The sequence below is a fragment of the Dioscorea cayenensis genome, chromosome 19 (genome assembly GCF_009730915.1).
Source record: "Dioscorea cayenensis subsp. rotundata cultivar TDr96_F1 chromosome 19, TDr96_F1_v2_PseudoChromosome.rev07_lg8_w22 25.fasta, whole genome shotgun sequence".
NCBI classification, from domain to species: domain Eukaryota; kingdom Viridiplantae; phylum Streptophyta; class Magnoliopsida; order Dioscoreales; family Dioscoreaceae; genus Dioscorea; species Dioscorea cayenensis.
The window spans coordinates 5897185-5909289 of NC_052489.1; the positions used below are offsets into that span (position 1 = coordinate 5897185).

At 31.4% G+C, this 12105-nt stretch overlaps 2 protein-coding genes across 3 annotated transcripts; both read left to right on the forward strand.

Moving 5' to 3' along the window:
• Nucleotides 1–808: 808 nt before the first annotated feature.
• On the forward strand, nucleotides 809–2031 carry LOC120283744 (chlorophyllase-2). Its single transcript, XM_039290472.1, has 2 exons — nucleotides 809–1159; nucleotides 1271–2031. Exons 1-2 carry the CDS (start codon nucleotides 905–907, stop codon nucleotides 1943–1945), a joined length of 930 nt encoding a protein of 309 aa, XP_039146406.1. The 5' UTR covers nucleotides 809–904; the 3' UTR covers nucleotides 1946–2031.
• Nucleotides 2032–3169: 1138 nt separating this feature from the next.
• Nucleotides 3170–5883, forward strand: LOC120283824. 2 transcript variants are annotated; one of them, XM_039290578.1, is made up of 5 exons: nucleotides 3170–3264; nucleotides 3365–3412; nucleotides 3503–3620; nucleotides 3706–3858; nucleotides 5560–5883. In XM_039290578.1, the coding sequence occupies exons 2-5, from the start codon at nucleotides 3405–3407 to the stop codon at nucleotides 5749–5751; spliced, it is 471 nt and encodes a 156-aa protein (XP_039146512.1). In that variant the 5' UTR covers nucleotides 3170–3264; nucleotides 3365–3404; the 3' UTR covers nucleotides 5752–5883. The 2 variants fall into 2 exon arrangements, with proteins under 2 accessions (XP_039146512.1, XP_039146513.1); XM_039290579.1 differs by having other exon boundaries at nucleotides 3508–3620.
• Nucleotides 5884–12105: the final 6222 nt, after the last annotated feature.

The following is a 12105-nucleotide window of genomic DNA, read 5'->3' on the forward strand; positions in this document are numbered from 1 at the left end:
TTTTCATCTCTTCTTTTAAGTTATCAGTGTTGGAGGTCCCACACCTAAATCTTTAGATTAAGGACACTTGGGACCTCCTTATTAGGGCCTTAACTTAGAATATTTGGTTGAAAAGGAATGCATATATTTACCGGAAAAAATCTGTTTCATGTTCATCTATCATTATCAAAATTATTCACACCTTTCTAGATCATAAAAAGGTCAGGTTAGAAACTCTTGATTATAAAAAGGTCGGGTTAGAAACTCAGCAGCAATTGCTAAGCGTAGTCTAGAGTTCCTAGATCATTCCCATCCCCTAACACAGGCGACCCTGAGGATATGACAGTTAGGTAATTAGCGAAGAAGTTTGCTACTCATCTTCTTTAAGGTCACCCCAAGGAGTTTTTTTTTCAATGTTCTTCTCTTATCTTTTCTCATGTATATTTTGTTAATTTGTTGTTATGTTTCTCTACTTATTAGTTGTCCACTCATAGTGAGCACAGCAATATTTTTCCCCTTTTCTTCTTATTATTTGTGTATACTTCTAGTTTTTTTATTTTTTTACTATATATCATTTATGCATGTGATTTAGCTTTTTTTACTTTGACAGTTCCAAAAAAATGCTTATTGCCTTTGAGTTATAATTAAATTTTTAACATAACCATTCTCACTTACAATCAACAAATTTTGAAGAATGCCGACTTAAAGACTTCACTAGAAAATATCAAAAGAAAGGAGAAAAGAAAAACCAGAGCAACCCAAATTAAAATTGAAACTCTTTTTGGACCTACTTGAAAAATCCCTTAAATATCTCAACGTTCCTCGTTTCCAAGGATAAACAAAGAGAGGTCCCAAGAGAAGCACGCCCATCTCCTCGAAGACTCCTTAAGAGTCCCAAAGAAAAGAAAGAAAGAAAGAAAGAGGCATGGCCATGGCATCAAATGTTACAAATGTTTTTGAGCAAGGGAATTACAATACAAAACTCATAAGCATTAATGATCCATCAACAACCACTTCATTCTCAATTCCACCACCAAAACCCCTTCTCATAGCCACTCCAATTCAAGAGGGACAATTTCCAATCCTCATTCTCCTTCATGGCTATCTCCTCTACAACAACTTCTACTCTCAACTCATCCTCCACATCGCCTCTCATGGATATATCGTCCTAGCTCCTCAGGTACGTACAATCATTTATGTGTATACTATGAATCATGAATTTCTATGAATTAATATATATACATACATATGCAAGATTTGAGTAATTGCATGAAATTAATGCATGCCACAGTTATATACAGTAGCAGGACCTGACTCATCAGAAGAAATAAGATCAGCAGCAGCGCTAACAGATTGGATATCAACCGGACTAGCAGCTATTCTCCCAAAACAAGTTCTCCTAAACACGGAAAAGATAGCGATCTCCGGCCACAGTCGAGGCGGTAAGGTAGCCTTTGCTCTCGCTCTCGGCCATGCAAAGACGATGAAGCTGAGCTTCTCGGCATTAATGGCTATTGATCCAGTTGATGGCATGGATAAAGGGAAGCAAACAAATCCTTCAATTCTCACTTATGTGCCTCACTCTTTTGATCTTAAGATTGCAGCAATGGTGATTGGTTCTGGACTTGGAGGAGTTAAAAAGAACCCTATTTTTCCAGCTTGTGCTCCAAAAGGAGTGAGTCATGAGGATTTTTATAGTGAGTGTTGTGCTCCTGCATGGCATTTTGTTGCTAAAGATTATGGCCATGTGGACATGTTGGATGATGAGACTGAGGGGTTTAGAGGGAAGGCTAGTTATTGTTTGTGCAAGAGTGGGAAAGAAAGGAAGGGTATGAGGAGGTTTGTGGGTGGAATAATGGTTGCATTCATGAAAGCTTATTTGGAAGGGCATGATGAGGATCTTAAGGCCATTTGGACTGATCCTAAGATTGCAAATATTGATATCTCTTGTAACTGTTTTCTTTGAGTTGATTATGTATACGTATTTGTGTTTAATTTAAATAAGAAATAAGAATCACATATTTGAGGCCAAAAGGATGTTCATCTTTAATTGTGTTTCTAGAGTTGGTCTGTCTGGTGTATTGCTTCTTTCTTACTTAGTTATAATATATATATGGTATTTACTTTGTGGAATGAGTTTTTGGGGGTTATAGGATTCCCAATATCTCACCTGCTATGTGGGTTTTTTTAAAAAAATAATAATAAATTTAAAGTTAAAATTTGCTCTCCCATTTTTTCATTATGGGAAATATAGGATAAAATAAAATTATATAAATATATGGACTAAGCGTTGGATATTAATTTTAAAAAGGTAGAGAGTAATTAAGAAAAGGTAAAAATGGTATATTATGTATCTATTAATGTAACTGCTAAAAGGAAAGAGATTTGAATGAATCTTCAAGGCCTAATCTTCTTGAATAAAATCAGTCTTTGGTTACAAAAGTCTCGAGAAACATGAAACAAGAGTTTAAACTTTTAAGACATGTACAATGATCGATAGAGAATTTAGGAAAGAATTCTTACAACTAGAAACCAACAAAATTTATGGGACCATCCCAAAAAAATCTAATGAATGTAAAATATTAACTTTAACAATTGCAATTTTGAAAACTGTAAGGGAGATTTAGGTGAATAGATCATTAAGTTTGTAAAATATATATATAATAAAAAAAAGTTCATGAATAATATATATTTTTAAGAACTTATTATGAAAAATATATGATTATCTTTTTAAAACTTACTATTTCAGTATTTAATCATTTAATTTTGACTCATAGCCCATAGGAACATATAGAAAAAAGCATTACACCTTTGCATATGATAGATGTTAATGACTTTTGTATATGTTATCTTTTTATTGTTTTCTTTAACTCAAAAATTAAAAATTTGAATACTACTTCTGCGTTATTAAAAAAAAAAAAAAAGAATGAAACATTTTTAATTATCAAATTTTTTTTAATCTTAAAATATAAATCTACTTTTTTTTTCTATTAATCTGAGTATTTGGCTCATATTCTTCAGTTGGATCTTTCGAACAAATCACAATAAATAAATAAATAAATAAAAACTTGGGAAATTCTTCACAAAATTCAGGGAGTTGTTAATAAAAATGAAGGTTTTAGGAATTTTTTTTGTAAAATATCAAGAATTAAGGGACTTCGCTGCAAATATGTAAGACACCTATCCTAATCCCTAGAACCCTCTTCAACTCTGTTTCTCTCATCCTCCCGGCCATCGGCATTCCCCGTCGCCGCCGACGCCGTCGCCGTCGTGACCTTCACGCTGGTAAGCGCGACCCTTCTCCATTCTTCATGCCCTTCTGTTCCACTTTCAATATCCAATCAATTTAGTGACTCAAATCCCTTTTTTGCTCTCCATTGTTTAGTGATTAGGAACGAAAATCAATTGTCTGTGATTCACTCAAGATGAAAATGTGAGTTTTCACTTCATTCTAGTGAAATAAAGCTGCGATTTTTGAGTTTCTGCAGTAGTTTCACTGCTGAATTATTTACCATTTGTATAGCTTAGATCAAAATGCTGGCATGCTGACGAATTTCGAGGTTGTTAATTTGTTGAGATCGAGGGGGGCAACAATTGATCTTTTGGGATCTCTTGGTGTTGTTTCTGCCTCAGAATGCAAGGTCTTGTTCTGTTTTCTTGAATCTTGTTGACTAAAATTGTTGTTTTGATGTCTCATGGTGATGTTAGTTGTATTCTCGTCTGCAGGTTTATAGTTTTCTTGCTGACAGTGCTTCTTGCAATCAAACAAGAGAATGCATTGGGGAGTTTCTGAAGAGATGTGACAAGTTCAAGCTTTCGAAAACTGAGTTGCTTAATATTATCAACTTGAGGCCATCCAGCCAACCTCTGATTTACCCGGTATTTGACTACTGCTTGCTTTATTGATTGCATTATTTCGTATACTTTAGTGCCGATTTTAGTTTGTTTGATATTAATTCAAATGTCTGATTCCCTCTGTAGCAATTTGTAAGTGTGGAAAATGCCAGATCACACTGTGGAGACTTGTATTTAGAAATAAATCAGGTCATGGTCATAACTGATGCATAACTTTATAACTTATGATGAATTAACTTTGTTCATCATTTTTGGTTCATATTTCTTTAAATCCTGGTTAAGTGAGCAGGGTTGCTTTTTCAAATTTGTTGAGATTAAATTACACTGGGAGTTCGATATTTTCTTCCCTATTTTTTCCCCTATTGCAAATGGTGGCATCCTTTCTTCTAGTTTTCATGATGTTGTTTTACTTAACTAACAAAATGTTATGGTAAAATTTTGTTAGTTAAGTAAAACAAAATTTTATGCATATCGATGTTATGGTAAAATTTCAGCTTCCATGCTGTTTCGGCGGTTTACTTTCTTAAGAAAAACTGAGTCTGCCATAACACAATCAGTTGTTTGATGAAACACTTGAAATTTTAGTAACCCATGCATTTAAGAATAGATGGATGGTTCTAGTTATGTGGGAACATTGAACAAATAGCTCGGAAGAACCTACTAGTAAATGAGAAGAATAAGCAAAGTGAGGCAAACATGTGATTTCATTCATCTCAGTGTAACCTACAATCTACATGCCTTTGCTGAGAGGGGACATGTTTGTTGTTTAAAACTAGAAATTATGTGATTCTTATATGTACTATTAAGTTGGGCATAGAATTACAAGTCTCCGCATGTATTTTTCATTTAGGCATGTACATACTGAAACTAAATGAAATACCTTGAGATATATGTATATATATTCATACCTAACCTGAATGGAATAATGAAATGCTTTGATATATATATGTACGTACTTAACATAAACAAAGTACTCTTGTGTATATGTAAATATATATATATATATTGTAGTTTTTATAATTTGAGTCCTGTTTTTATGGGCAACGAAGGAAGAATTTTAAACCAGGAGTTGCATATCGTGCTTGGTTTGTGGTGATAATATGCTTATGCCAGATTGCCAGCCCTAGTGCATTTTAAGTTGGGTTTTTGGTGCTTGATTTTTTACTCCTGAAGTTTTAACGCTTGAGAATAGACAAATTAATCTTGCTGTACTTTCTTTCAGTAAATTTACTTTTCAGAATTCAGATGCATATTCAAAAACTTGAATTCTTATGTTCTGATCCAAGCTCACTTATGCCAAGTAGTTCAACAAGAAGACCTAGGTCAATGTTGCTATAGAATTAACAGTAGTTTGGGTATGTTTTTTGTTTGGGATTTGGAAACCCTAATTAAACTGGATCACTCACTTACCATGTATGGCTTTAAACCTGAAACAATCTCTTATGTATTTCTATTTTCAAATTTGTCTACATAACCTAATTTGAAACAATAAACAAGTTAAACTACTAATATATACATTTGTTCATATTTCAGTTGGCATTTCAGATGGCATTAAGATTCTGTTGTCTTGTATTAATCTCTTTCAAAATCCTTGGTTACCTCATCAATATGACTTTTGCATGTACATGCTGTTAGTGATTGATATTGGTAGTCATATATCTTGTTTGCAACTTGTCATCAGAACAATGTGATCAATGCTTCATCTTTCTTGTACCTCTTGATCAGCTCATACGGAACTGTGATACACGTCTGGCGAAGAACGAGGATGAAGGTATTGATGAAGTCCAAGAGTTGGTCGATCTTGTGAAGGAGGTCCTGCCTCTGCCCCCTGCAAACAACCCTGACAATGAAGTGGAAGTTAAAACAACAGAAATTCAACAAGAAATGCAAGACGATAAGATGACAGAAACAAACTAACATTTCTTGGTTTCTCTTTTGACAAATGAAATTGAGGAACTTGTATAGTTTGACAGTAGCTCAAAGTATATCACGCTGTCCGAATCTTTATTTGAAAAGCAATTTAGAAAGAATTTATTAAGAATAGATTTTGTTTAACAGTACATTCAATTGGTTTGCATTTTTTTTATGGTTTTCAATCGTAAATATCTTGAACTGTGAAGGGTTAAATTGAAAATCTGATACATTTAAGTATTTGGCTTTTTATATATAACAGTAAAAAAGACATCGCCCCGGAAGCTCCTGAGTCAAAAAGACGTGGTGCCTGACGCCCCGGATGAGGGTTAGTTCTTTTGTTTTTTTATGTTCCCCTAAAAGATTCTTTTTAGGGTTTTATCTTGCTTTTGGTTTTTTAGGATATTGTTTTGCTTTTGATTGATCAGTATTTTTTTTCTCTATTTTTAGTGAAAGTTTTTGTAGAGTTTTGGCTCCTGTGCGTTCTTTTTTTTTGTATTAGTTTTTTTTTCCTCTAATGAAAGTGTTTATCCATGAAAAAAAAAAATATATATATATATATATAACAGTACAAGTCTATGAGTACCCAAACACGCTTATGTTTGAAAATTGGATATTATTACATGCACCATCAAAACCAATTAACTATCTATTAAAATTTTAATAATGGAAGAAAGGCAAGTGAAATGTTTTTGTACTTTTGTATATCTCGAAACATTTGACATTCCATAAATAATTACATATATTATATTGTAATCATGCTTTTTAAGTATTTTGAGTTAATAAAATAAATTAATGGTTTAGTGCAATAATACCTAGTTAAATACCAAGGAATAAAAAAATATATATATACACGAAAATTTCAGGGGTATAAGAGGAATTTCGTGATAGTATTTGTGTAATTTCATGTTGTAGCAAGTGGTATATATGTAAAAACTGTTCCTGTAATAAATTGAAGGTACAGGTTTAAAGCAAAACAAGGTCAGGCGGAACACCACATCATCGTACTCCCTGGGCTGTCCTGCTGTCCAGCTGCGACCTTTTCCTAATAATATAAAATTTTATATATATACAAATATATATAATTTAAAAATTAAATAAATAAATAAATATATATATATATATATGATGGTTCATATTCAAGAACTGCAATTCCGACAGTCTGGGCTTCAGTCTGGATCTACGTGGGTCAAATGTGTCTGACCAATTCCCAGATTTTCTTATTTTTTTGCAGAAAAAAATTTTTAAAAAAATTATAATTTCAGTAAATTCTTCACTATACTCTTTGAATATAATTAATAAAACTTTATATAAATTCTTCACTATATCATTATTTTGTTTTCATCTATCTCAGCTTCTGGTCCACGTAAATAGAATAAAAAAAATACTAAATATATAATTTTATTAATATTATTAAAATTTAAAAACACCACATATTTAACGTAGATAATAACTAAATTTTTATAAGTATTTTTATTAATATAAACAAGTCACGTATCAAAATTTGCACAAACACGAAATTAAAAATTTGTATATTTGTGCACTCATCTTACCTGAGTTAAAGCTTAAATCCATTTTTTAGTAAAACACAAACATTTCGTGCAACGCCGGTAGACTAAGAACTTGTTGGCATTAAACTTTTTCATTAAACACAACTTATGAAGTTAAATTTTAATTTCTAACTTAATAAAAAAAATAAAAGTGACTGAATGACCCTTAGACGTGATCACCGGGGTAGTTTCGCTGGTGCCCATAAATGTTTCATTATTATAACGATATGGCCACAAATATTTTTTTTGTAACGTTGTGGCCACAAAACTATTCTCCAGCTTGATCGATGGCCACAAATGTTTTTAACGTTGTGTCACAAATGTTTGATCATTATAACGATGTGACAACAAAGGTGTTAGGTCTGACGACGTGGATTGACATTATTTGACAAGTCAAGTAGTGACATGGTAAGAGGAAAGTGACGTGGCATGATGACTCAGCAAAGGAAGTAATAACTATGATGATGATGTGACAAAATGTTGATGTCATGACATGTGAAGCTACAAGGGTTAGAAGATCATGATGAAAATAATGTTTAGAAGATATTCCTCTCAATGAAGTCATGTGATGATCAACTATTTTTGGTAAGTGTATTAAGTTAAAAAGATCTCTTCAAGAAGGGCAAGTTTTATTAAAAGTATGGTTATCTATCCTTGGTAAGATCCGGGATGATAAATCATATCTTTGATAGAGCTCTTGTTTAGAAAGATCTATTTTAAAGATAAAGGAATATTCTATTTTTGGCAAGATTTCAAGATCATGAAAATTGCATGGAACTGAGTTTGGTGTGAAGCTATTAGAAGACACATACTAAGTTAGACAAGGACACACTAATGAGATTATCAAGACCATATTTAGCAACACAATTTAAAAAAAGATCTAAGAGCTAATTATGGGCGGAGCTATTCAAGGTGACAAATCACACATGAGAGATTTATTGAAGATGACTTGAGATTTGATTGAAGATTTGAAGATCCAAGCATGGATGATTGAAGATCATACTTGAAGATATTGAAGACTAAACTTGGATGAAGATGATGAAATTAAGTTTAGTAACAATATTTCCATGAGTCAAACGAAGATCATTTGGGAAGACCAAACTTGGACCAAGTTTGGAAAGAAGATCGGGAGATCTTCGGTGACCATCTTTGGTGAGATGGTTGCGTGTGCATTAGTAGGCACATTCCTCGGGAGAGGAGACTTGCTGAAGTGACGTGAGGAAGGAAGCAGCTGCAGGTAGGAGGATCTCGGTTCGAGTCAACTGCTATGAGACGGACTGAAGGAACCGGGAAGGTTGATGGTCGCAGATTCGGGTGCATCTTGCTAGAACTCAGTCATATTCAATAAGGTGAGCAATGTTGCAACTGGGTGTTGCAACATCTAACTTTGGAAGGTGTCCAAGTTAGAAAACTACATAGAATTCTAAAAGAGGAAGGTTTATTTGGACGTCGGTGCGTCTATACAAGTAAGTAAGGTTGTGCCGAACTGGGTTACGAACTTGCGTGTCTCCTTTCACTTGTTTGATTGTATGTGTATGTCCAATCTTTGAGAGAATTATTGAGTGACTTATCTTACTACACTACCCACCGGAACCATCAAAAGGTTTCCCATGTGGATCATGTGTTTTGTGGGCACGTTATCATTGTGACCATCAGTGCAACTGGTGAATAGTTTTGTGGTTATAACGTTACAAAAAAAAATATTTGTGGGCATCAGTACAACCGGAGAATAGCCGTGATCACCTAGTACAAATAATTTTTTTTAAAATATATATATATATATATATTTATAGAAAAAGAAAAATGGGGAACAAAGATTGGGGACTGGTGAAGGGACAGTGATCAGCTGACAAGCACGTGCAGTCCATATCTAACTAGTAGTTTAGCAAAAAAGTCCCAAAACTTATATATATTTGGAAATAAATTGAATTAGAGCATTATATACATATAAATGCTCAGTTGAGGTGACGTTGTAATAATTAAATAATTTCAGTGGGTTTTTTGTTAATAAATAATAATAGTTGTGAAATCCCTGCAGGATGAAAGAGCTGAGCACTGAGCCTGACTTATGGTACGAAAGAGTTCAGTCTGGTCTGCTGAACCCCCACGTGAGTTGGGGACTATTTAGTAAACAATTATTCTTTTTCTCTTTTATAGTTTTTAATTTGTTTTTTCATTTTGGTCCCTTGGAACTTAGAAGAAATGGTGGTGTACTTTTTAAAAAAAGTTTTTCTTTTTTGAGTGTCAAAGCCACCTGAATTTAGTGGAGAAAATTGGGTACGTATTCATATACAAACAGAGATTTTTAAATAATAATAATAATAAATAAACTACTTGTTAAAATAAAACATAACAAAAATCTTTTTCTTTATAAAAAAAAATAATTAGCAACCCAAAAGACAAAATATATCAATAATAAAAAAAAATGATTGATGTTTAAGAGACAATTGACAAAGCATAAGACCAGAATCTATAAAATAAAAACTAAGATGGTTTCGACTTGATTCTTAGTTGTAGAGCTGAAAAAGCTAAAAAAAAAATTAAGAATATGATAGTAAATGCAAAGATTTACAATTTATTTTAATTAATTTATTTTTTGAATCTATAAAAAATTCAAGTTAGAAAGTATAATTAATTTTAATAAGAATCGAAAGAAACATATTGAAACAATTATTAAAAATGCATCCAAACTCTAAAAGTAAATAATTATTAATAAAAAAGTTGATTGGGTACTTTATTATTATTATTATTATTATGAGAAAAGTAAGTAAAAACAAAAATAAAAATAATTTATGTGGTTTTATTAGGTTATGCCAGAAAAAAAAAACCAATTTATTTAAGGGGAATTTGAGGAGAAACACCAACAAGGCATAAAAAATGTATAATTCATAAACCCCTCTCATAATACTAGTAGAAATACTCTCTGTGATCGAAAGTCAATCGGATTTCTTTTAAAAACTATTTGTTTTATTCTTTCAAAAATATGTATTCTTTTGATCATTTTTAATTGATTTTGACTGATATTTTAACTAATTTTTTTATAAACTAGAGGGTATAATAAATTCATTAGTATGGCATGAGGAGCTCTAAATGAAATTTTGTTCTAATAATATTTATATATTTATAATAGATACATAATTTGAAAACATTATTTAGATAATTATAAATTTTATGAGGGTATAAATACAATCATAGGTAGAGTCGAAGTACACGTGTTTATGAAAATCCCAATACAAATTCCAAGAAGCACTTGGGAGTCCAAAACAGTGCACTAGTGTCACATAACTACCTCCCAAAACACATATTATTTTGTGGCAAACTTTGGGACAAATGAAAAGTTATTTATTTATTTTTTTTAAACCCTAAGAATCCCATTCCAAATTACGAGGAGAATAAGGATGAGCTATTTCACACATATTCCAAGTTTTAAAAGTAATTATTTTATTTATCAATTATATAAAATATATCATTCATGGCATTATTGAAACTCATAAATTTTCTGTATTAAATTTGCATTTGTTCTTCCATTTTATTTTATTTTATTTTATTTTGCTTTAAAACAAGAAGTGACACAGGTCCCTCCAACTTTTCAATTTTTAAAAAATCTTTAAAATTTATCAAATATTTAAAACCATTCTGTGTTACCAAACTTTTAGTTTTAAATAAAAATTAAAATAAAATTATAAAATTATCTTTATGTCAAAGCAATCGTGTTATAATTTTATGTCTTCTGTTAAAACAAAAGTTATTTTCAATATTTTATTAAAAATTTTTGCAAAAAAATAAGTTCACGACACAAAAACTAAAGATTACAATAAATAAATAAATTATAGAACAAGAAGAAGCATGAAAATGTAAATAGAGTTTTTAATTTTTTTTTAAATAAAATAAAGATTTCTAATTAAAAGTGAGATAGAGAAAAAAAATAAATTATAGAACAAGAAGAAGAATGAAAATGTAAATAGAGTTTTTGATTTTTTTAAAAAAATAAAGATTTCTGATTAAAAGTGAGATAGAGAGTTGGAAATGGGGGGATGGATGATAGCAATGAGAATATTTCATGATTAAATGTGCAAATATAACAATGCAGAGGAAGTAAGATTGCAACTTTAGGAGCTGCTTCACATGAAGCAATGGCCGCATGGCATGGCCTTCAAGTCAGAGTACACTTGAGTACAATACATGCCCAGTAGTGATGGGAAAAGAAAAGCAAAAGAAAAACACACTCTCACACAGTCACACATGATTTGATTCTCCTTTCCACTTTATGACACCCTGTTTATGTTTCTCTATTTTCATTTCTATTTATTTTAATTTTGGTGTTTTCATTCTAATTATAATTTTAAATATATACAAACTCACTCAACAAAATTCAGAAATGCAATTACTATGCCATGCTGTGAATTTTTATCGTTTTTTATCATTTCCTTGATTCGTTGTGTTATTTTTATTATTTTTATTTTTTATAAAATATGAATAAACCATGTATCAAAACATGTGCGTACCAAAATTAATCTCTCAATACATACATCATTGATCTCACATAACATGGACTAGGGTTTGAACCAATTCTTTAATAAAGATGAATACCTTAATAATAATAGATCAAGAAGTTGTAGTGGTTAATCTATAAGTGCATTGTAATTTATTTGTAATTCTTCTTCAATTGCTAGCGGAGTGAAGAGTGACAATAAAAACAATAAATTCTTTCTTTTTTCTTCAACCAATCACATGGTCATGATCAATGTGGAAACTCAAACAAACATTGCACAAAAGTAAATAAATAAAATTCAAGAAAGTGGGGAAAATA